This window comes from Camelus ferus, chromosome 19 (assembly GCF_009834535.1).
Source record: "Camelus ferus isolate YT-003-E chromosome 19, BCGSAC_Cfer_1.0, whole genome shotgun sequence".
NCBI classification, from domain to species: Eukaryota; Metazoa; Chordata; class Mammalia; order Artiodactyla; family Camelidae; genus Camelus; species Camelus ferus.
Window position 1 is genome coordinate 35644289 of NC_045714.1, and position 25967 is coordinate 35670255.

General features: G+C 51.7%; 1 protein-coding gene across 1 annotated transcript; it reads left to right on the top strand.

Moving 5' to 3' along the window:
• The first annotated feature begins 561 nt into the window (after window positions 1-561).
• XKR7 (XK related 7) lies at window positions 562-22135 on the top strand. The gene is made up of 3 exons (XM_006179237.3): window positions 562-1145; window positions 19531-19733; window positions 21064-22135. Exons 1-3 carry the CDS (start codon window positions 562-564, stop codon window positions 22014-22016), a joined length of 1740 nt encoding a protein of 579 aa, XP_006179299.2. The 3' UTR covers window positions 22017-22135.
• Window positions 22136-25967: the final 3832 nt, after the last annotated feature.

Sequence of the window (25967 nt, forward strand, 5' to 3'; positions counted from 1 at the left end):
CAATAAGAAAAGAGACCTCTCAAGATCAAAGAAAGGGATGGAACAATATGTGAACACTTTGGCAACTAGGAAGTGGCGTGTGAGCATCCAGTGATTGCCAGTGGGTTACTGGGGTGCCCGCCCCTTACTTCCAAGTGCCTGGTCTCCTACCCTCCTCAGACCCAGACCATCGAAGGTAAACAGAGGAGAGGATGGAGAGGGGGCGGCGAAGAAAAGAGGAAAGAAGGAAGTGGAGAGGGAGGTGGGGGGTGCTGAGAGGCAGAAGGCATGAGACTGGGGCCCCAATCCTCCGAGAAAGGAAGGAGAGGGTGACCTGGAATGCTCTCCCCTCCCCCTCTCCACTCCCAAGGGGGCTGCCCCCATCCGGCCACAGCCCAGGCGGGGTGGGGGAAGGGCGGGGGCGGCGCCGAGGGGAATGAATAATTGAAGTAGAGGGGAGGAGGAAGAAGAGGAGAAGGAGGAAGAGAAGGAGGCGGGAGCCGCCCGCACAGGGTCCTCCCTACTCCGCACCCCACCCCCTCCGCCGCCCGGAAGTCGCTCCCCGCCTCCTGCTCTGCCAACATGGCCGCGAAGTCGGATGGAGCGGCGGCCGCGGCCGGCCCGGAGCCGGAGGGGGCGGCCGGAGGAGCCCGGGGCAGTGCGGGCGGGCGCGAGGAGGCGGCAGCGGCTGCCGAGGGCCCTGGGGTGACCGGGGCGGGAGGCCCGGGGCCGCGCTACGAGCTGCGGGACTGCTGCTGGGTCCTATGCGCGCTGCTCGTGTTCTTCTCCGACGGCGCCACGGACCTGTGGCTGGCGGCCTCCTACTACCTGCAGGGTCAGCACACCTACTTCGGCCTCACGTTACTATTCGTGCTCCTGCCCTCGCTTGTCGTGCAACTGCTCAGTTTCCGCTGGTTCGTCTACGACTACACGGAACCAACTGGGGCTCCGGGACCCGCCGTCAGCACCAAGGACAGCGGTGTCGGCGGGCCCGTCATCAGCACCAAGGACAGCGCCGTTGCCTTCCGGACCAAAGAAGGCAGCCCGGAGCTGGGCCCCCAGCCCGTGCCCTCCTCGGCCAGCACCTTCCGCCGCCGCTGCTGCCGCCTCTGCGTCTGGCTACTGCAGACCCTCGTCCACCTCCTGCAGCTCGGTCAGGTCTGGAGGTAGGAGAAGCTCAGGTGGAGATAACTGAGTCCGAGGAGTGGGGATTGTGAGGGGCTGATTGCCACCCCAGGCTTGCTCTGACCCCTCTTGTCCTGACCTCAGCACCGCCCCACCCTATTGCAGCTCTGATTTCTTCTCTGCCAGCTCCTCCCTGACCTCTGCCCTGTAACTCTGACCAGCCTCAGTACCATCCTCTCTGATCGGGCCATTGAGGGAAGAGGGAATGGGTCAAGAAGAAAGAGAAAGATCCTCAGGGGTGTGTGGATGAGGAGGTCCCAGGGTCGATGGAGATGAATGTGAAGCTTGGCACAGGGCCCCAGGGCTCGAACCAGCCCTCTCCCACTCCTCTCTCCTTGAATGCTGGGCCTGGGCTTAGGGAAGATCTCAGAAATCCTTCCCTGCTCTCAAAGATTCTCAGTTTGGAATTGTAGTCCATTCCCAGCCTCCCAGGAGAAACAGAATTTGAGGCAGCTAAGTGAATATCCCGCCCAAACTTTTTGGGCTTTTGGGAAAGGGTGTACTGGACCCAGCTGGTCTAGCTCCTTCTGTTTTCCAGCATTTCCCCAGAGTCTCTCCAAGTCTCTCTTTGAGTCACCCCAAAAGAAACAGGGCCATGAGGATCTGGGATCTTGAATCTAAGATTAGATGGCCACTAGCTGTCCTTTCATCTCAAGACAGTAAGACAAAGTTGAGCTTTGTGTAAGCAGCTCACTTCTAGGCTTCTTCCTCTGCCAGGACGGAGGGTCCAGCTGAGCTGAGCTCAACTGAGTTGACTGGAGATGGGGAATTCTGAACCTCGGGTTCCCCTTGGGTCGGTATTGCTCTAGTAGCTAAGGCCCTACTGTGCACTGCAGAATGAACTTGCCTACTATGAGATTTTTGGCAAACCCCTCCTCCCTCCAAGCCTCAGTTCCCTCATCCGTGAAATGAGGGACATTCCCTATTTTTCTCATGTCACTGACCTATCCTTATGTTTTCTTACCTATTAGGATGTTCAGGTGAGAGAAGGTCTTCGTAAAGACCCTGCAGATTGTAACATATTTTAGGATTGCAATAGATTGTCATGATTATCACAGATATGGGGAAAGCACGGAAAAAGTCAAAGTCACTGTGGAGTAAAAGGTGACCATTGCTGTTGTTATATTTATTCTGCTACTTGTTAACATATTCTGCTTAACTCAGAAGATTCAGTTCTGTGCTGAGGGTTGGAAACAGGACTCCCAGGGTTTGTCCCAGCTGCTCACTTGCTGTGTCACCCTTGTTGTGTTGCCAGATCTCTCTTTGCCTTGGTTTCCCCATCTATGCCGTGCCTAGATAATGTGTATATTCCATTTATCTTGCCCTGGGGGAAAAGGTGTGTGGAGCTCTATCCACACAAGGTGGTGTTATTATTATTAGCTTGACACATAAAAATATTCATGTCTACATCCAGGAACTAATCTGCATTTATCATTCTGTGCCCGAGTGGACAGATGGTGAAAGATATTTTTAGATTCTGAAATGGTAACTTCCTATTCTTGGTAGCCAAAGCTTCATCCCCCTTTCCCTTCAGCCTAAAGTGGGCCAACTGCCCCTTGACTCACTGGCTACCTCAAAACCCCCTTCTCCCCTTGCTCAGAATCTACTTACAAGCAATGGATACTTCTTCCTTGAATTTCCCTCAAACAGAAAAAAAATGACCATGGGGTGGGGGTGAGGGGGGTTCTCAGGGGAGCGGCTGCAGATGGCTGAGGGTCCATTGAGCACCATGCTTTCTTAGATAAAAGGGCTAGCGATTTCCACTCTACCCTATTTGTAAAGTGAGGGGGTTGGGATGAGATGATTTTGCAGGGATGACAGACTAATGGCTCTTGGGTTAAATCTGGCCTACGGAAGTGTTTTGTCTGGCATGTATAGTATTTCAAAAATCCAGAGACCTAGATTCTCTTGAAAAAAACAAAACAAAACATCAAGCAGCATCAGGCTTGAAACAATTTAGACAAGGTATATGTGCTTCAGTTTGTCTAGTTCCATTCTCTTTGAGCACAACTGGACTATTCCACTTATGCAGTAGGGGTATGGGAGCCCTAATTTATAGTTCTATAATAATTATTTTATTAGGCACTCACTTTGTGCCAGCCTATAGGTTGCATTTTTACCTGTTTCATCTCTTGTATCCTTCCTAATAATGTGATGTGGTTGTATTATCATTCCTACTTAACGGATGAGGGAATGGAGGCTCAGAAAGGGGACATCCTTGCCCAAGGTCACACAACCAGGGAGTAAAAGCACAAGGACTCAAGACTCTCTGCTTTCAGAGCCCAAGTTCAATTTATCCACCCTGCAATTCTGCCACTAAAGTGTCCCCTATGCTCAAAGAATTATGAGTCTGAGATCCCAAGATTCCAGAATGGTAGAAAGTCAGGGCTTCTGCTGGACTGAGATAAGAATGGGAAAGGAGGGGGAGGGAGTTGAATAAGGATGAGGACATACTGTATATTGCAGGGAAAGTGCTGGACTGGGGGTGGGGTCGGATCAGGAAACTTAATCTGGGTTTGTAACCAGCTTGCTAGGTGACCTTGGGTGAGGCTCTTCTCACCTCAGTTTCCCTGTATGTGAAATGAAAATATTAGGTTTGATGACCTTAAGAGTCTCCCCTTTTCTGGAATTCTGACTTTGGGTTCAGTTATCAGAGCTAAAGTCCCTAGGCCCCTGACCCAAAACTTAGGATTCTGAAATGGCTAAGGGTCTGGCTAAATGGAGGGAAAACCGGACAAGAAGCCACCAGGGTTGGCATTCCTAGAAACCAAGCAATGTTAGCGCAACATGTTTGCTTACCCTGTGAAAATTTCCCACAAAGAATAGGTTCACTGTTCAGCAGGACTTCGTGCAGACGTCCTGAGGGGTGGAACTCAGGGTAATGAGGAAGGAGATGTGTGTCTAAGCCCTCAAAGCTGGGAGATTGGCTAGTCATTCACCTCCCAATCCCACATCCCTATTTCTGAATAAATTAATTTGAATCATAAAGACATCTTTTAACTCCTCATGCTTGTGAGAAGCTTGAATACTTTGAGGAGCCAGGTAACACGGACCTGTGTCAGTACATGGATGTCAGACAAGAAGACAGTATGGGACAAGCAGTGTCCTGGAGGAGAGGAAGCTGATACTCAGCTCCATCTGATGGTTCCATGAGAAATCATGTACCAGGTATTGTCAAATCTTGATTTCTCAAGAGAAATGGGAAATTGGGACTTTTTTTCTTTTGGTGAATTCTGCCAATATTCAACTATTAATTAAGGTTTTTAAAAAACAGTGTCAACTAAAGGAAACACATATGTGGGCCCATTCTCTTTGCAGTCTCTGGTCAGCTCCTCACAACTGATTAAGGTCCTTTATTATTCTGTTCCCAAACCACTCTGGGAAATGAGTGTTATTCTTATAAATGCAAAATGGGGCCCTGAGGGTGGAGAGGAGGGGAAGGAATCCACAAACACTGTGCACCCTCCATGTCCCAGCTGGCCCCATGTGAGGTGGTCCAGGCTCATGATCTTGTTTTACCCTGAAACCTTCCCTCTGGTGGCAAATTGATATACCCATTTATCAGATGAGAAAGTGAGGCTTGGAGAAGTCATGTAACTTGCCCAAGATCACTCACTGAAGAAGTAGGGGAGAGGTGAGGTGCCAACCCACCTTTGCCCAATTTTCAAGCCTGGGTTCTATCCCTGGCAGCACCACATTGGCAGCTTTAGAGGATCCTAGAGAAATGGCCCTGTACGTTGGCAGATTGATCCCTGAGAGAACACTCAGATCCTTGGGTCGGACATGCAGCTGGCTGTGGGCTGGACACCAACCTGTGTTTTCATCTCTTTCTGCCCACCACCCCCCTCCCCAACCCTCTGAGCTGTTAAGCCACTCAGGGCTGTTAAGCCAATTAAAGTCCTAACCCTGTCTCCTCTGACCCTGTGTGCAGCAGAGCAGTAAGCCATGAATCCTGCTTTCTCTAATCTTAAACTCACTGGGCCCCAGCTTTGGCCAGATAAGCATGGTTTGTTTAGCCAATTAATGGGAGGCGATCTGGCATGGGATTCCTCCCAGGCTGTCAGGATCTGGGGGACCCCATATTGGCGGGGGGCGGGGGGAGATGGAAGCAAACTGGGCATTGAGGTTCTTCCCTCTAATACTCCCTCTATTTCTAGGCCCCGGAGCTACTCCCTCTGCTTCCTCACAAGCCCTGCACTTAAGAGAAGTTCTGAAATAGTGTCTTTTCTGGTGGTCAGGTCTGGGTCTCCTCTTTGGGAATCTATATTCTTCACATGCTGGTTAAGAGCATGAACTCTGGATTCAAATGTCCTCAGTTCAAATCTGGACCCTACCACTTTATATATGTGATCCTGACAAGCCGCATAATCTCTTTGTGCCTGAGTCTAGTCTCAGCCCTTGTAAACTAGAGACCATGATGTCACCACCTCTTGGGTTTTTTGAGGTTTTTCCAGGTAATGTACCAAGGGTTTAGCAGAGGGCTGGCCCATCGTTGAGTGTTCAGAACCTCTGGCAGTGATTAGTGCCATCAGCCTGGGCTTTGTTCTCCCTTGGAAAGGGGTTTGTGCATTGAGCAGGTGGCCTGGGAGGGGGCAGGAGGGCAAGAGGGTCTTGAAGGCCCCTGAAGCCATAGTGACCTGGCAGCTGTGCATTTAATCTGTAATCATTCATTCCACAAATGGAGCACCATATAGCAGGAGCACCTGCTATATACCAGGCACTGTGCTAACTGCTGGGAATAGAGGGGTGAACAAGACAAAGTCCCTGCCCTTGTGGAGCTCAAGAGTCTTGTGATGGGAACCAATAAACAAACAAAATAAAGTATGTATTATATAAGATAAAATAATATCATACATGACTTAACGATAACACAATGTAAAGTATTGTGTTCAGTGCTAGGGAAAAATGAATCAGGGTGGTGTGTGGCTCTTTGAGATAAGGTGGCCATGGCAGCCTCTGTGAGGAGGGGGCATGCGGGCAGAGGCTAAATGGGGTGAGGGCGAGCTGTGTGGATGTCTTGGGAAGGGTGTTCCAGGCTCAGAGAAGGAGAAGAGCAAGGATGAGGCCCATGTGGCAGAAGCAAAGAGGGGTTGGGGGGAGAGTGTAGGAGGCGATGGTGGACAGGTTGGCTGGGGTTAGATGCTGTAGGGCCTCACAGGCCACGGGGAGAATGTGGACTTTCAATCTGCATGAATCGGGGAGCTCAAGAGGATTTGAATAGAGAAGGAATAGGGTCTTGACTTATGTTTTTCAATGCATGCTCTGGCTGCTGGATGGAAAATAGACTGGAGGGAGGGCAGGGTAATCTTGGAGACCCATGAGGAGGCTGCTCAATGATACAGGTGAGAGAAGATGGGAGCTGGACCAGGCTAGTAGCACAGGGGGCAGGGGTTCTGTTCAGGCAAAGCAGACCCGATATCTTTCCTTTTTTGGTTAATTTCCCCAGTGGAGTCAGACAGTTAATGATTAAGAACTCATACTCTGGAACCAGCCTTATCCTATGTCTGCCACTTTCTGTGATTTGGGGCAAATGGCATAACTTGTCTGTGCCTCAATTTTTGTCATCTGCAAATTGGACATTCTGAATAATAGTACAGTTACATGTGGCTGGGGGAGAAGTAAACTAAAGAACGTATATGGTACAGTGCATGCTTACCACGCACAAAGTCCTGGGTTCAATTCCTTAGTACCTCCTCCAAATATAAATAAATGAATAAACCTAATTACATCCCCCTCATAAAAAACCAAACCAAAAAAAAAAAAAAAAAAAGAACATATGGACAGTATTTAGCATAGTGCCTGGAAAGACAGGAAGTCTTCAGTCTTAGTAGCCATTATTATTTGTATTATTATTCATAAAAAGGTCAGGAATTGGATTTCATAGTGTTTCACAGCCCTCTTATCATCATTTCAACCTGAGTATCTCTGAGTTTTTCTTTTTTGATATGTTGGTTACGCATCTAAGATTTCGTTTTGACAGTCCCACAGCTGAAACATGTCTACAACCCCCTGAACTCAGTGACTCTCTCTCTCTCTCTCTCTCTCCAAGGGCCCTCCCTGCTGTGACCTGGCAGGGTTGTTCCACCACCCACCTCCTGGGAGACCCCTCTCCAGGACGCTCTCCTCCCCCACCACCCTCCTCTCTCTGCCCAGCTGGCAGCAACAGGCCATTAGAGCAGCTCCGAACAGACACAGTGGCGGCAGTTGGGCCCAGCGTCCCCCGTTTGATCTATAAAGACCACACAGGAGAAGCCCTGAGGGAGGAGGGAAGAGTGCCAGGAAATGGCTTTGAACCCCCAGCAGCTGGGGCGAAGGGTCCTGAGGGAGAGGAAGGAAGATGGGTTGGGATCTACTCTGGCCTCTCCATTCATCGCTCTGCCTTTGTTTGGGCCTCGGAATTCCTCCCCAGGGAAATCCTATCAGCCTCCAGTGCCCCACCTCCTGGGCCCCCACTCCACACCATCCTGCCTCCACCTGCAGCCGGAATGATTGTTCTAAAGCTCAGAGCTGACCCTGCCACTCTGCAGCCAGAGGGCCAGCCTCGAGCAAGTCTTAATATTTCAGCCTTGTGACCAGCCCCTTACCTCCTGCCCTTTTGGCTCCTCACTGCTCTGCCCACCCCCCAAATAAGCCACCTGCTCCTTTCCTTCATGCCTCTGAGCAGCTGCCTGCAGTCCTTCCTCCAGCAACACCCCATCCCATCCTCCTCCAAGTGAAACTCTGTACATCTTCAAGGCCAAGCTCACATGCCGCCTCTTCCCAGGAGCTTTCCCTGAACAAACCCAACACGTGCCACCCTCTGCCCCATAGACCCCATCTCCCATTCCCTCAATCAGACAAGTTGTTGTTGTTTTTAATCTAGAAAGGACATTGCTTGGTTGTTTTGTCTGTTTAAAAAGGAACCGAACACTCTTGTTGAAACCTCAAGCAGCACAGAAAATATGGAAAGAAGACCCCTCTCCTCTCATTGTCTCTAGGGTCAGAGAGGTGGGGTGAAGGGAGATTCTCACTTACTAATTAGATATTTCTTGTGTTGCTTGTGATGCTAGTCGCATCGGTGAAATGGAGATAGTGACAGTATCCACCTCGAAGGTTCTTGTAAAGATGTCTTGAGATAATATAAACGTACAGGCCTTTCACATACTATATGCTCAGAAAATATTTACCACTAATTATTATTGGCCCAAGTAGCAGCCCATCCTAGTCGCTTAGTAACAAGATGGGGGTGAGAGAGGGGCATCAGGGGTCCTAACGCTCACCACCCCTCACCCATGGGCCCCCTTTCAAGGAAGGAGCCTTATTCTGTGACTCCAGAGACAGTGGGAGAGTAGGTGACAACCCGAGGTTAAAGGAAGGCAAAATCTGTTTGATAAGAGGAAAGCTTACCCTGACAATCAAGTTGCCCCCAACAGAGCGGGCTGCCCCAAGGGCATGAACTCTACATCCCCGGACACGTGCGGACAAAAGTGGCTGACTTTGGCAGAGAAGCTGGAGCAGGGCCTCCTGCCTTCAGTTTGGAGGAAAAACTAGATCATCTATAAAGCCCCTCACAGTTTTAAGAGTCTGGTGGATCTAATCTGGTGGCTTTATGATGCTAATCTGCCAGACCACAGGTTGTAAATCCAGCCTAAGAAGGTGTTTGTTTTGGTCCACACAGTGTTTTTCCCCCTACTGTTCAGTGAAACTTCTGATTATGGAAAAAAATTTAAATGTACAAAAGGAGAGAGAGAGAAGGATAATGACCCCCCATGTGCCACCATCCTGCTCCAAGAATGATCAACTCCTGGCCAACCTTGCTTTATCTAAGCCAGCACCATCCAACAGAACTTCCTGCAGGGATGGAAATGCTTTATATCGGCACTGTCCAATACAGTAACTACCAGTCCCACGTGACTATTGAGCATTTGAAATGTGTCACTGAGGAACGAATTTTAAATTTTATTTACTTTTAGTTAATTTAAATTTAAATCACCGCACGTGGCTAGTGCCAGACACATAGATGCTGGAGAGCATAGGTCTAGACCCCACCCCGTTTTTTCCCTTACATGCTATTTTTGAAGAAAATCTCAGATGTCATAGCACTGCATCCATGAATATTTCAGTATATCTCTAAAATGAAAGACTTTTTAAAAGTATAACTATAAGTATGTAATACTGTTATCACATCTAAAAAAGGAATAATAATTTATTTAAAATTCATATAGCATTGTTAAAATTAGTTGCCAACATTTCCAAATTGGGGTGGTTTTTGTTTTTGTTTTTGTTTTTGCATAAATATCCTGATTTCCACTTCTTCTTGAAAAATTGAAATTCCAGCCACAGTGGGTTCACATTCTCCCATCCAAAAATCAGTTGGAGCTGAGGGACAGCTGCCTTTTTAGACGGGGCACCTCTTTATCACTCCCTGGAGTCCCTCATCATATCAGCCCGTCCCCCCTACCATCTAGGCTCTCACAGACCAGAGACAAATAGACGTGGTGATTTCTGCCTGCCTTGATCTTCTAGTACCTTCAGATGCTGCCAGGAGACTAGGATCTAACTCCCTCTCCTTCACAGGTTCACGCCATCCCAACTCCGCACAGGGATATCAGGAAAAGAGGAAAAGGGGGAGACAGGGGGCCATGGGCTAAAGTATGGAGTCGTCAGTTTTAGTCTTTGCTCTGTACCCACTTCACAGATGGAGATAGTGAGGCCCAGAGAGAGAAGGAGATCTGGCTGCCCTCATACAGTGTAAGACATGAGGCGAGAACCTGGTTGCAAATGCTTTGCTGGAGAGGAGCTGCCTGCTTCCCCACCTGGCAAAGAGGAGAATTGGCTGGGAGCTGATAGCAGTGGGCGGGTTGGGAGAGGGTCTCAACTTTTCAGCCAGAGCCTAAAATTAGTGGCAGAGAAATGTTTGGCCTTAACCCAGGAAAAAAAAAAAAAAAAAAAAAAAAAAAAAAGGTACTGTGACTCTGCAGGGGGCTGCGAAGGAGGAAGGAAACAGCCCAGCTACCAGCACCACACAAAATGGGAGCCAAACGTGTAAAATCGCATCCTTTACTGACATTTATGACTCATTTGGCTGCCAACTCCAGGAAGGTCCCATTTTGCATCCTTGCAGGAGTGCTCAGCGTTGAGGAGAGGACAGATGGGGAGTGGGCCTCAGGGCCATTCCCCCCAAGAGCTTCCTTGGCCACATTGCAGATGAGGTAGCTGTAGAATTGGACACCCTGTGGTTCCCAGCGAACTCATAGGTTGCACCTGGGTACCCAGGGCCTGGCTCAGCTCGATTTGTGCCCTAGGGTGAGGTGGGGGATTCAGCCATTCCTAATCTGAGGTGCAATTCTGATGCTTCTGGCTGTTGACCTTGGGCAAGTCACTTTCCCAAATGTCTGCTAAATGTCTCAGGGGTTCATCTCTTCTGTCTGGGCCATCCTCACCCCTCTCCTGGTAACTGGTCTCCCCCCTCCATCCTTGCCTCCCTCCAATCTGTTCCCTGCAGCCAGGGTACTCCTTCTAAAATGTGGAAGTGCTCTCTAACACTACCTTCTTGTTTAAAACCTACTCCCTTGTTTAAAATCTTTCTACGGCTCCCTACCATGCTTAAGATAAAGATCAAATGCTTCACCATGGCCCACCTCATCCTTTATTTTCTCACCTCCTTTTCTGGAGCTAGAGCCATCCTGACCACTTACCTCTCCCTCCCAACTCAGGATGTTTACCCATGTCTTTCCTCGGCCAGAAACTCCCTTCCGTCTCTTCACCTGGTTAACTCCTGTGCCTGCTTCAGATCATGGCTCGGTAGCCACCTCCCTCAGAAAGCCTTCCCTGATTGCCACACCTTTCCCAAGCTAGGCCCTTCTCCAATAGCACTGCCTTCCTTGGTGCAGGAGCACAGAAGCCCATTGGAGCATGTCTGGAACCCACAGAATGTCTGTTTCAAGTTTACATAACGATTTCATTAATGTCCAGGTCCCCCAGTAGACTATGCCAGATGGGCTGGGTCTGTCTCGCTCACTAGTGTCCCCACCAGCATTTTAGCCCAGTTCCTGGCACACAGTAGGTACTCAAAACTGCTGGGTGAATACATGTCAAGTATTCACATATCAAGTCTCCCTCTTTTCTGAGATTCAATTTCCTTATCTGAAAAACGAGGATCATGCCCATGAAACCTCATAGGGCTGCAATGAGGAGTTTAGCAAATTGCCTACAGAAGGCCTTCTATGAATGGCAGTTATTTTCTGGGGGAGGACAAAGACCCCAAAGAAGACGCTGCCTTGTGAACTTGCCCTGAAGGGACTTCTCTGACCATCTCTCTGTCTGAGGACAGATTCACTGAACACCAGGGAAACCAAGCGAGGAGTAGTATCAGCCCCACTGGAAACTAAACTGGAATCTGTAAGACCTCCTCTTCTCACCAGGGCCTCTGAGTTGGCGAAGTTCGTCAAATTTCTTGTTGGTTGAGTGCCCAGCACTGGGCTGGCCATTTTATACATATCGCCACTTTCTGATTTCATAGCTGTCCCATATGGTGGGCATTGAGCTGAGGGGTTCAGAGAGGGAAGCAACTTGCCCAAAACAACACAGACAGTAAATGATGGCCTCAGGATCTGAACTTGGGTCTCCCTGACTCCCAAAGCTGATTCTTTCCCTCAGCACTTGACAGCCTTCACTTGGGGGCCTTATAAAGTACATTCACACTCTTCATCCATTCACTCATTCAAGAAACAAATATATACTGAACATTACCTATGTGCTAGGCACTAGGGGCACAGCAGAGAAAAGGGCAAACATGGTCCCCACACTCATGTAGAGATAGACAAGAAATATGTAAGCAATAAATAAGGTGATTTCCAGTTGTAATATGTGTTATTAAGAAAAGAAAATAGGGTAACTGAACAGCCAGTGGCCAGAAGGGTGGGTAGAAGTGTTTTGGAAGGGGTAGGGGGCAAGGGGAACCTGGGAAGTCTTCTCTGAGGAGGTGGCACTGAGCTAAGATGGAAAGAATGAGAATCTGTGAGGCATTGGTAAAGCCCTTTCCACTCAGAGGTCCTGAGGTTGGAAAGAACTTGGGGTGGGCAGGAAGAAGCAAAACCAGTATCGCTGGAGACAGGGGAAGTGGGGAGGGTGGAGGGAGATGAGGTCCTAGAGGTGGACAGAGTTTATTGCAATGGGCTCCGAAGGTCGTGGTGAGGATTTTATTCTAAGGGCAATAAGGAGTGACCTGACCTGACCTAGGATTTTACAGGACCACTCAGGCTGCTCTGTAAAGAATACAGTCTAAGAGGGCAAGGATGGAGGGAGAGATCAAGGTGGACGGAGGCTGCTGCTGCTTGGATGTGGGTGGCTTAGACCAGAGTGATGACATCGGGGTGGAGAGAAGCCCTTGGGTTGAGGATACAGCTGTTGGTCCTTAATATTATCAGAATTGGATATCTGGGGTATCCAGATGTTATCCAGAATTGGATGGGTATTGGATTCTTGGGGTAGCAAGAATCAGGTTACTTGGGCCTATTTTGTAGGAGGACTAAAGAACACAGAAGGGTTGGACTTTTCCAGAAAGTCTAGTAAAAGCCTTGAGTCAGGGGCTCCTGCTTCTCCAGCTACTTATTGTCACCCCTCCCCTAGTTTTCTCTAAACCCACATAATTCCAGGCAAAGCTTCTAGCCCATCCCTGTCCAACTTGGGTCCTTCTGGGCAGCCCTCTGCTTGTCCTTTGTTCAACTGAATCACCTTTTCTGGTACAGGGGTCCATGAAGAGTCAAGGCTGAGTTCTGGGTCTGGCACTAACTTGCTGTGTGACTTTACATACGTCCCAGGCCCTTTCTGGGTCTCAGTTTCTTCGTCTGTAAAGTAAGGATAATCACAGTACCCACCTCAAAGATTTGCTGTGAGGAATGGACAATATGTATAAAAAGGCTTAGCACAGCCTGTCACACAGTTGGCGCTCAATAAGTGTGAGCTATTATCAACCCCTGCACACTATCCCCCTACAGACTCACAAAGCAGTCATGGGCTCAACTGGTGGTGTGTTCCTGCTCCTTCCCGTCAGACCAGCCTCCCCAGCCCCACCCTGGTCACCCTCCAGAGCCTCCAAGCCTGGCCCACGTTAGGGACCGGAGAGCTGGCCTTGGTGAGGGGCAGTTCCTGGATGGAACAGGAGTGAGGGAGCCGCTGGAAACTGCTGTGTTTTTGGCCCCGAGCTGTGAGGGGGAGTGGAGAGGGACGAGAACACACACTCGGAAACGCCGAGATCGACAGATGGAAAAGCCGAGGATGTGAGAGACGCAGACAGACAGAGAGAGCCCCAGAGTCGGGAGAGGAGGAGCAGGCAGGGGAGGGTGGCTGGAAAACTGGCAGTCACGCGAGCCACGAGCTGAGCAACAGACCGGCAGATGGACCGACCAGCCAAGAGACTGAAAGAAGGACAGACAGTATCCAAGAGACAGCCAGAAAGACAGACAGGAAAGCGGGCCTGGTATCCAAGGGGACAGACAGGCTATCCTGACGTCCAAGGGACAGACAGACTAATGTTCCTGGTCTCTAAGATCAGACAGACAGGCTGACCCAGGATGCCAGGGTCAAGATGACAGATGGACATAGGATCTGGGAGACAACGTGACCCATAGTTCGAAGACAGATAAGTGGACTGACCCAGGGTCCTCGGGTGACACTGACTGATAGATTAACTGACAGTAACTGAGGAACAGATAGGTAAATAGAATGACCCTGCATTCAAGGGGCAGACACAACAGGCTGATGTGAGCCACAGACAGAGACAATAACTGAGGATCCGAGGACCCACAAAGAGATGCGTCCAGGCTGACCATCTGCATGGAGACTGAAGCTCAGGCCAGCAACCCTGGCTGGTACCAGAGACTCCTGGGTTGCCCCAGGAACAAAGCACACGAGAGAGGCATGGGGAGCCAGATGCTGGGCCCATAAGCTTCCTGGCTTCTTGGGGATGTGGGATCCCCTTATCCTTCTCCCTTCTGCCTGTTAAGAGAGGAGCCCCCCAGCCCGGAGGATGCTGGGAGGTCCCTGGGTCACAAAGGCAACCAGGCCTAAGGAGAAGGGAATGAAGTCTGTCCATCTCTTGCCCTGCCAGCTGCTCACAGAGGGCAGGGCATCTGGAGAAGACAGCCTTTTGGATCCTGAATGGAGGGCTTTCAGAGCCTCACTGCTGGCTTCTTTCTTCTCAAGGCTTGGTTGTTATGTTCCCAACCCCACCCTCAATGATACACACTTATCTCCAATTTCCAGTTTCCTCCCAAACAGGTTTCTTCTCTGAGCCCAAGACTGGGAGTCAGCAAATTAGATCCAAAACAGATTTCTAAGCACCTCTCTCCTCATCTGCAAAATGGGAGTGGTAGAAACTCTTTGTTAGGTTCTGGCTCAGGCCAGCCTCAGGCAGTTTAAGGCTGGGAGATGTTAGAGTTGGGGAGGCCCAACCAGGCTGAGGAGCATTGGGGAAGGCTTCCTGGAGGAAGAAGGACAGATGTGCTAGCTCTATGAAAACAGGCCGAGAAGCCCCAGGGCCTCCAAGGTCAGGAGGGAGACACTCGCACTCACTCACTCACATGTATTCATTCAACAAACACTTAATTGAGTGCTTACTACATGTATGGATGCTGGGCACACAATGGTGACCAGGACAAATGAGGTCCCAACCCTCAGCAAGCCATGGTAGTAAAATAGAAAATTAATGTGTAAATTAATTTAAAAGATTGTTTATAGTGTATATTAAGAAAATAAGTGATATAAGAGATGAGAGTGATTTAGTGACGGGGGAGGGGCTGACATGGGATGAGTGGCCTTGGGGAGGGTCTCTCTGAGAAGGCGATGTGGGAGATGAAGATTCAGCCAGGCAGAGCAAGTAGCAAGTGCAAAGGTCCAGAGTCAGGAACAAGTGTGGCTGACTTCCAGGAACCTCCAGGGCATCGGGAGTGCCGGGACAAAGGAAAGAGTGGTTTGCCATGAGGTGAGAGAGACAGGCAGGGCAGATGGTCTAGGGCCTGCAAACCAAGGGAAACTTGGACTTTATTCCAAGTGGGATGAGAGGCCCTTGGAAGCTTTTGAGAAGGGGAATGACACAATCTGACATAATCAGTTTAAAAAATATCCCACTGGTTGCCATGTGGAGAGTGGACTACAGGTGTCAGGAGCAGATGCAGGGTGCTTACTGAGAAGGCAGAAGATGACAGCAGCCTGGACCAGGGTGGTGGCAATGAGGGAATAGACAGACAGGGGATGTGTTTTGAAGGAGAGCAGAGGCACCGCCTCCAAGGCTGGACTCCTTTCCCTAAGATGGGGCATCCTTCTCTGCGGGGGCTATCTGTCCCATTTGTGGGGAAAATCAACTTCTTCCAACTTCCCTTCAAATAGAGTGGAATAGAGTGGGCTCCCTGGCAGAGGTTTTAAGGGAGGCTGCTAGTATGCCAACTACATTTCAATTATAAAAGAGAGGCTTCTTGGTGATCAGGGGGAGCCAGAGGCCTCTGGCTAGCACATGTTCCTCGTCACTATGTACAGGTTAGAAATGCTCACAAGGGAGAAATTGAGACTCAGAGAGGCAGAGAGATTACTCAAGGTCACACAGCATCCAGGGCAGGGCTGGAAAGCAAACCTACAAAAAAAGGAGTAAGTCCCTTTTTAGAGAAAGTGAAACTGAGGTCCAGGGAAATCAGGTTGAATGTCCTGGGCAGGGCTGTTTTAAGACCTGTGTGGGCCCCACATCTATCAAGCACATTAAAATGCAGCCATATCAAACATCAAAGGTAAATTATATATAACTAGATAAAAGCCAAATTGCAGTTGACCGGCTGATATCATGTTCTATTTTGCAGACATTTAATTAAACATTTATTAATTTTTGATTCTGCTGTTTTTCCCTGTGTTTTAGAGCCAATTTTTCCCCCAGGCCTCTAACATTTTCCTAGACCCATGAAAACCTCGCAAGCCCTTGGCAGCGAGCATTTAGTGCTCACTGGAAGGGACCACCAGTTTTTGGTCCTGTTTCCAAAGGAGGGCAGAATAAGGCTGAACACCGGCCTGCTCATCCTCAGACTGCGGCACGGTCTTTCCACGCTCCCCGCTGACCCCATGCTCTTGGGTCTCAGTGGCCTTCTTTCTTCCCCTCCCCCTTCCTGGCTCCAGCCCACAGCAGCCCTGGCTGGATGTGCCCTTTGTCTGCGGCTAGCTGGGGTGTGGGGGCGCAGTGGGGTGTCAGGAGCTGGCACAGGAGGGGGCAGGAGTAGGCGGGGAGATGGGCAGGCAGCCTGTCAGATGGTGATGGATGCTGGCCGAGCCGGGGCCTCCCTCATGCTGACCCAGGCCGGGAAACAGATGGTCTTCCAGCCTGAGAGAAACTTCCAGGGTGTTGCCCTCCCCCAGCTCCCTAGGCCCCTTCACGTTGGACCAGCTGGTCTCTCCTTCCTGTTCAAAGCCAGAGCCACAGGACTGGGGAAGGGAATGGGGAGGGAGGAGATGCAGGCTGGGAAAGGTGATCTGTGTTCTGAGCCCTGAGAAGCTCTGGAAAACATCTTGGTGTCTCCCCTAGTCACCTTCACTTCCGGCCATCTCCAGCTCTGCCTTCGGCCCCTCCTCAGTGCCCTGCCTTAACTCAGCCCTGTCATTTCAGTCCTGGACCAAACCCCAGCCTCACCTGGCCTTCCTCCCAGCTGGCCTCCAGAGCGAGCTTTCTAAGCCACCGAGCTGATCGTATCACCCCTGATTCTGGGATAGAATTCAGATTTAGAATAAAATATGAACTCTTCGGTCCAAAATTTGATGCCCTTCATAATTCTAGTCTTCTTATGCCGCTGCCAGAGAAAATCCTCCCCTCCAGGCCTGGCAAAACACTGGCCATTCCCCTAAAAAGCCATGTTCTCTGACGCCTCTATACCTTTGTCTCAGCTGAGTCTTCCACCTGGCATACCCTTCCGCCTCTTGTGTGCCTTCAAATACCTACACGTACTTTAAAATAGAGATCAAATGTTTCTTCCTCCAAGAAGCCTTCCCTGACTCCCTCCCCCAGCTAAAGTTACCCATCTCTTCTCTGGGTTCCGCGGCATCTTTGAGCATCTATTTCAGCTCTTAGCTTGTCTCTCTCCCATGGGGTTATGAGGTACTTAAAGGCATAGGGCCTGGCACAGAGCTAGGGGTCAAGAGACACGAATGAGTGATTCTAACTCGAGAGATCCTTCTGTGGGGGGTAGGCAGGAGCCCAGAGAATAGAAGTTACAGGGATACAAATTTCTGCTCATCAGAAGAAATATCATTCAGCCCTGGAGCTGCTCAGAAGCCCAAGGCCCTGCCTCAGGAGGTAGGGCCTCCCTGTTCTGGAAAGTGTGTGAGCAGGGGTGTAAGTGCGTGGCGCTGGGAAATGCTGCAGTGATTTCAGCATTGGATGGGAGAGTTAGACTGCGTGGCCTTCACATTTCTTGAGCCAGCTTCTGAGGGAACAGCCCTCTTCCCCATCCTGGCTGCCAGTCCCACACTGTGTCACACTGAGGGTGTGTCTATACCACTGGTTGGTCCTGGGAAGACCCAGGGGTGGGAAGGAGAGCCCTAAATGGGATGTTTCTGGCTACGTATTGTGGGGGGAGAGTTTGGGTCCCAGAACATTAGCTCTGAAAGGACCTCCAGTGTCATCAAGCCCATCCCTTTTGTTGCCAGATAAAGAAACTGAGGCCCAGAGAGGGCCACACCATTGCTAAGACCAGGCTACTCATTTGGGGAAAGTTTGGGTATCAGCTGGTCACAAATTCCAGGGAGCACTGTGGTTCCTCCCTTGGGCTGGTGAAACAATTGAACACAGTTAGTCCCAAAACAACATCCTGGAAATGCCGGCACTTCATATCTGGAACAGACCCCCCAAACCCTGGCTGCCCGATTTTGCATTCAGGCAGTAGAGTCACTGAATCTGGTGGGATTTTCTCCCATGGTTTTGGGGGATCTCATTTCTAGAGGCACCCTCTCTAGTTTTAGCCTGTTGCATGCATCAGAAAACTTGGGGGTTGGAGGGGCAGGGTCTGTAGCTGCAGTGTGGACAGGTCCTTTTTCACCCTAATGGTCACTGCACTTTATAGTTGCAAAGTATCTCATCCATTTAATCCTCACAGCCACTTTGGGAGGGGATCACCCAGGGCTCAGAGAGGATCTTGCCCCAAATCACATGGTAGATTAGAGGCAAAGTCAGGAACTAAGCTGAGGACTTCAGGATACCTTCCATACCGCCTACAGGGTTACTAGAGTTCCACTCAGTTAAACAAACTTGCAATCATGCACACATTCATTCATTCTGCTGACACAGAGTGGCACCTACTTGTGATAAGAAGTGAGGGCATAGCAGTTAGTAAGCTGACCTAGTCATCCTCATGGAATTCAGTCTGGGGGGAGTGCATAAACCAGGCAGTTACAACCCACTGTGACGAGTACTGGGTTGGAGGGCAGCTGGGGAGAGGCCCCTACCCTGGGTGAAGGGAGGTCAGCAGAGGCTGCCTACCTAGAAGTCATATTTAAAAGCTGATTCTTGGAAGAAAAACAAGAGTTATCCAAGTTTGGGGCTGGGGTAGGGTTGGAGGGCAGGGCACAGTATTCTAGGAAGAGGGAACAGCAGATGCAAAAACTTAGCATTGTGATCTCTAGAATCTGTGACGTGTGCAAAGTAGCTGGAGCTGTGAAGTTTGTTGGGAGAAGTGGCACCAGAGGTAGTGGCAAAGTCTCAAACGCAGGGGGATCTATGAGCAGCTTCCCTATAGGGGAGAACTGGGCTCTCAGAGATGGGGTTGAGGAAAAGGCCAGGAAGATCCTAGTGGCAACAGGACTTGGGGCTGGCACCAGGGACTGTCTCTGAAGGATGTTTTGTGTGGGCAAACTCATTATGGCTTTCAGTGAGAGGCAGTGTTGTCTCATGGTTAGAGTATGGGCCTGAGACCAGCCCACCTGGGTTTGAATCCTGGTTCCATTGCTTCCAAGCTGTGTGACCTTGGACAAGTGACATACCTCTCTGGGTCTCAGTTTCCTCATCTATAAGATGGGGATAATAATAGGGCTATTGTAAGCTCAGGGTAAGGTATCAGGAATCCTGCAAAGAAAGCACTGCCCTACTTGCCATAGCAATAACGATGCTGGCAACGCTGTATTAAAGGCTTACTTGTGCCAGGGCTTTAAGCTAGTGAGCCCATTGGGAGCTGCCCAACAACAGCCCGGTGGGGCGATCCTCTCAATATGTCCATTTGGCAGCTGAGCACAGTGACTTTCCCAGGGCTACACTGCGCCCTGGCCCTTTGCACTTGCTGGGTGGCCAGGGACCAATTGGGAGGGGGCGAGGGGCACGAGCTCGAGAGAGCCTGACCCCTTGAGCACCGCGTCCTCCCGCAGGTATCTGCGCGCCATGTACCTGGGGCTGCAGAGTCGCTGGCGTGGGGAGCGGCTGCGGCGCCACTTCTACTGGCAGATGCTGTTCGAGAGCGCAGACGTGAGCATGCTGCGCCTGCTGGAGACCTTCCTGCGCAGCGCGCCGCAGCTCGTGCTGCAGCTCAGCCTCCTGGTGCAACGCGGCGGCGTGCCGGACCTGCTGCCCGGTGAGCCCCGCCCCTCCGCCCTGCCCGCCCCGGGGCTCACACATCTTCAGTATTTTGATGGCCCTACCTGTCCACTCTCGCAGCTTCAGGTCCCCTGGGGAGGCCCTGCCCATTTCCCCACTCCTCCTGCCACCCCTACCCCCGGCCCACTCACTGTCCAGGTTTTGGAGGCTCCCCTTCTACTCTCACTATCCTCCAGGCCTCTGGAGACCCCCATGTCCCCTCTGATGGCCCTCTTACCCTCAGGTAAGAGACCTGACTCCCGTCACCTCTTGCCTCCTCTTAGGCCCCCTGCGCGCTCCCCTCTCCCACCTTCCTCCCTTCCCCATTGCCAGGGTGGAACAGACACTCCATTTCTGCTAAGTCCGAAGAGGCCCTTGACCCCATCACCACACCTCAGACCCTCAGGGAAGTCCCCTGCCTGTTTCTTTCTCCAGACTGTCCTGGTCCCAGCCTGCATCTCCTGGGGACCCCACCGCCTCACAAACCTTCTTAAACACCACCAATTTCCAGAGTGTTTCCATACACCCTCTTGCTGCTCTTCAGCCCCTGGGGACTCCTTCCAACAGGCTAAAACTCCTGTCCTGGTTCCCATGTAGTCACCCCACCCACCCACCTTGTCCCTTTCTCTGATCCAACAGACTGGGCCAACCCCTTCAACGTCAGAGATAAAACACATAGCCAGTCTCCCTGGAGCTCCCCACACTCCTCCCATCCAGACGCTGCCCAACATACCTGCAGGGTTTCAAGAGACCCCATTACCACCTCTCAGGCCCTTGGCAATCATCCCTTGCCCAGGACTGGGCCCCAGTCAAAACTTCCCACTGGGATTTTCTTCCCATGCCCTCAGCTGTGCTCAGCTTGGAGATCCCTCTTCACACCCCAGCCACATCCTGGTGGCCTATAGCTTCTAAAAGTCCCCTCTGGCTCCTCTGTGCCCTAATTGTGACCCCCCTCCCCTTCACCTCCTTTTTCACTCCCAGAGTCCTGGACCCTATTTTCCCACCCTTTCACCAAGACCCTTGAACCCTAACAGCCCCAAACTAGATACTTGGTCCTGAAACTTATGAAGACCAAAACCATCTACCTTCCCTCTCCCTTTATGCTCCCACCCCTGTAGAAATACCCAACCCTATCCACTCTCACCCCTGCACCATTGCTCTTGAAGACCACCCACCTGGACCCTCCCCACACCCCTCTTGATTTATAGAGCCTTTCCTCACACCTCCTCAGAACCCAACTCCTGACCCAGAACCCTCCCCCTTTCCCCAGACCCCAACCCAGACCCACCCCTAACCCAGCCCACCCCGCCCCGACCCTGTCTTCACAGCCCTCTCCACCTCGGCCTCACTCGTGTCCCTGGCCTGGACGCTGGCCTCCTACCAGAAGGTGCTGCGGGACTCACGGGACGACAAGCGGCCTCTGTCCTATAAGGGCGCTGTGGCCCAGGTGCTGTGGCACCTGTTCACCATCGCGGCTCGCAGTTTGGCCTTTGCACTCTTTGCCAGCGTCTACAAGCTCTACTTTGGCATCTTCATCGTGGCCCACTGGTGCGTCATGACCTTCTGGGTTATCCAGGGCGAGACGGACTTCTGCATGTCCAAGTGGGAAGAGATCATCTACAACATGGTGGTCGGCATCATCTACATCTTCTGCTGGTTCAACGTCAAGGAGGGCCGCAGCCGCCGCCGCATGACCCTCTACTACTGCATCGTCCTGCTGGAGAACGCCGTGCTCACCGGCTTCTGGTACTCCAGCCACAACTTCACCGACTTCCACTCGCTCATTCTGGTCTGCGTGGTGGCCTCCAGCTTCGCGCTGGGCATATTCTTCATGTGTGTCTACTACTGCCTCCTGCACCCCAACGGACCCATGCTGGGTCCCCAGACGCCTGGCTGCATCTGCCGTGAGGCTCCAGGGCCCTGTGGCCCACCAGCAGATGCTGTCACAAGTCCCCCAAGGTCCCTGCCCAGGACTACAGGCACTGAGCGGGATGGGGTCTCAGCGGGAGGCGAGCGTGCGGGGACTCCCACACCACCTGTCTTCCAGGTGCGGCCTGGCTTGCCTCCTACACCCGTGGCCCGCACCTTGCGGACAGAGGGGCCCGTCATTCGGATTGACCTGCCTCGTAAGAAGTATCCTGCATGGGATGCTCATTTCATTGACCGACGGCTCCGGAAGACCATTCTGGCGCTGGAGTACTCCTCGCCCACAACGCCCCGGTTGCAGTACCGAAGCATCGGGACCTCCCAGGAGCTGCTGGAGTATGAGACCACAGTGTAGGCCAGTCTTCCCCCAAGAAGGGATGAGTTTTGGCTGACCCCACATCGACCACAGTGTTGAGCCCAGAATTTCAGGGCCACTGGGCTAGGGGGGAATGGATCTGTGGGTCCAAGAGGAGAGTGACCCTACCATTGGGTTCTTTCATGGGAGGAGGCAGCCTTGTGGAGGCCCCAGCCCTTGGCCCTGTTTTCAGCCCTGTGGCCCATTTCCTAAACTCCCCTGAACCAGGGCCCAGGGAACCAACTGGTGCTACGCTCCTGGTGAGCTGCCTCACCTTCATGGAGGCCTCTGTATCATGGCTGGTGCCAGGGACCCCATACCCTCCCCCCTGCCAGGAGTTGCTCAACTGGTGGACCCACCAGAGAAGGGGGTCCATGACCTAGGCCCTGTGCTCATCAGGGGGTATGGGGGTGTGGGAGGAGATCTCTGAGCAGGATGGAGGAGGCCATGGAAGATGTGGGGTGAGGTGGGAACATCTGGTGGACAAAGTTGCTCCAGTTCCTATGGGGTCTGAGTTCTGGAGCCTGGGCAGGAGGGGAATTAAAGGAGGGAGTTGGGGTTGGGTGGGGAGTTGGGGTGGGGAGGGTTGACAGTGTTGGAGCTGGACAAGAGGAAGAACCCTGAGACACCTGAGGGGTCCAGGCCGGCAGAAGCTTGAAAGGGAGGCAGATGTGGGGGAGGGGAACCTTGATCCGGAGCATAGAAATGTTCCTCAGGAAACACCCTTTGTTGTGGGCTCTCTTATGGATGAGGTCCCAGACACCTCAGGTGAAATGTTTCAAGGAACCATTCTTTGTTCTAGTGAGCATCTAGAACATTTCTTCTAGATAAAGGTCTGGAACACAACTGTCTAGAAAGATACTCTGGGCTCAATTGTAGATGACGTTCTGGCACATGTAGCAGAGGAACTGTTCTAGAGGGACAGTCTTAGTTCTAGATTAAATTCTGGGACACATAGCTGATAAAGTGTCCTAGGGAGTCACTCTGATCTGGATTCTGTTATAAAGGGGTGACTGGCAGACTGATGTTCTGCCACGGGGGATTCTAGCTCCTGCCTGGGGGCGGGGGTGGGGGCTCTAGAACCCTATGAGTGGAATATCAAGGAACAGGTACTCCAGTTCTAGACTTCGGAGGTGTATATGAGTTCTGTGCCCCTGTCCGCCTTGGTCCATAGCCATCTTCCCAAGAAGAAATTGTCCTCAGAACCCCTGGGACATTTCAACTGCCAACTGGCTTCCAGCTGGAAAAAGGTAGCTCTGGGGACATGACAGGCATCTTGGCTCTTAGCCACCTTGCAGATGCAGCTCCCTGGGGCAGCAGCTGTAAAACTGACTTGATTTGCCTCAGATCTGACAACCCTCCAGGACCTGTGGTTCATTTCCATGGCCCCAAAATCACAGGGTATCCTTGGGACCACTCACCCAGCACCACTCCCCTCCAGTCCCAGATAGCTTGGAGGAGGAGGACAGGACCAGAGAAGTAGACAGTTCTGTCAGGTGAGGGGCAGAGCCTCTCAGCAAAGCTTGGAACCCCTCCTCCCAAAGTCAAGTTTCCACTCCCCCCATGCCTACCAAGGCGTGTTCACTGCGAGGGCACAGCAGGTCATATTAAAGACAGATGTAGACCTGAGCTGAGGTGAGGTAGACATAAGAATCCTAGACTATGCAAATTAGAAGGGCACTTAACCCTTTCTGGTTCAGCCTCCCTTGGGTTATTACAGATGGGAAACTGAGGCCCAGAGTGGCAGCTAGTCTCACAAGGTCCTAGATTCCTGCTGCCCCATCTGATAGTGATGGGTGATAGTGAATTTGCTGAGGGTGCTTGGAGAGGGCCACACTCAGGGTGCGGGGTGACTCCAAAGGCCGAGAAGGCAGGACTGCGCATGCACACACACAACCAAACGCAAAAGCACACATCACACCTGAGACACAAGTCACCTCACTGCCCGTCCCCTGCATCATGGGTGACTGTGCAGACACCCACACAGGCCGAGATGGTGTGCGCATCCTTCCCGTCAACATTTTTCCTTCTTTCTTTCTTCTACTTCCCTGATCCCTAAGACGCCTCAGGAATCAGGCCTCAAGGTGATGGGTGGTGAGGGAAGCCTAAGGCTGACCCAGGCTCTTTCTGGTGGGTTCCCCCATCCTCCTTGTCCTCTGTTCCTCTGTCTTCAGAGACCAAATTCTATGCCCCTTTGTGAGACAGGAGCATTGAGAATGTGGACCCAGATCCAACTGACCATTTCTCCTGGGTTGACCATGCTGAGAGTTTTCACCTGTATTGTTTCACTTAAACTCTCCCTTGCTTCCAACATCCTTATAAGAGAGGTGTTATCAATCCATCTGACAGAGAAGGAAACTGAGGCTCAGAGAGGTGACATGAAGTTCAGCCTTGGCAAGTTATTTTACTCCGCAGTGTCCTAGGATGGTCCATCTGGCTGCCCCCACCCCCCGAATCCTAGAAGGAAAGGTTACATGTCCTCCGTGGGAGCTGGGAGTCCTGACAGCTCCAGGAGCTGCCCAGAGAGTAGGGACGAGCTGGCAGTGCTGAGGCGTGGCTTGAGGCTGTCCGAGAAGCCACGGCCAAGGTTTTGGACCTTACTCCACCCCCACCCCCACATCTCCTCAATCCTACAAAACTTTCCTCAAGGACCTCTGCCTGCAAGGACACCTGAGCACCAGAATGGTCACAAAGAGTGGCAGGAGAGGGCTGCAGGCCCCTTCTGCCTCTCACCCTCAGGAAAGGTCTCAGCCCCTTAAGGACTCCCCGCTTCCTCTATGCCTAGGAGCTCAGAACCTATCCCTCCCAAGCCTGAGGTCCCTCTCTCTGCTGGCCTGTCCCCCACTTCATCTTGTCCCTGCCAGCCACCTGATTTCACTGGGTTGGAGGTGTCAGAGAGGCAAAGTGACACCATCCCATTCGAGCTGTTTTATTTTCCTTCCTGTGACACAATCTACCTCAGCCATTCTCTCTTCCGTGCCAGAACTGGACACCTGGGTCCCTGCCTCCTGCTCCCCATTCCGTGTCCCCCAACCTAGCCTGGCTGCTCAGTCCTTCCCAGAATCCCTTCAGGGTCCTTGTGGTGAGAGAAAGTTCTAGAACCACAGCCCAGAGGGGCCCTTGGGGCCCCCTAAGCCACCTGCCCTCCCCATCTACTATAGAGAAGAAATGGAGGCCCAGAGAGGGCCAGGGACTTGCCCAAGGCCACATAGGAAGTATGTGGTAGAGTTAGGCTTTTCCCAGGGATGAGAGGGAGTTGGGTCCATCTTATTTGCCCAGGATAGAAGAGAACAGGACACTCTAAGTACCAAATATGCCAGACCTACTCTACCCTCAGTATCTCGATCCCCACGAGACCATGTCCCCATTCCCAGGGCTGACTTCTGTCTCCGTTTTTTGGAACTGATGCCCCAGGCTGCTGTCTGTGCTCCCAAAACCTCTCCAGGCACCACACACCCCTCATCACACCCCCATGCACTGATGTACCACGTGCCTTGTAACTATCACCCAGGTTGGACAGCACAGACCCCCACCCCTCCCCAGCAGGGGACTCCCCAGCAAGAAAGGCTTTCTTGGTCCCCTCTTCTCATCTGCCTCATCCTTGTGTCTCCCCCATATCTGCCTTACCCCCAGCTAGCTCCCTGCTACACCTGTGTCCCACAGAGTCATGTCACCCATGAGAGTCGAGGAAAGCAGAGGGCAGGGAGGGCAAGACCTAGAGAATATCCAGGTCTCAGGATCAGGACCAAGGGGGCTAGGAACATCCAGGAAAAGTCTTGCCTGGTGGCCCCAATGCCCTCCTAAGGGCTAAAGTCCCATGGGTCCTTCCCTTGGAGATCACCTGGATTTGGAGTTCATAGAAACCTCAGGCAGTGGGGAGAAGGTTTTCTGGGGCAGTGGTGCCTGGGTTGCAAATTCAAATGCCTTCAGTTAATGAAAATAGAAGTACAG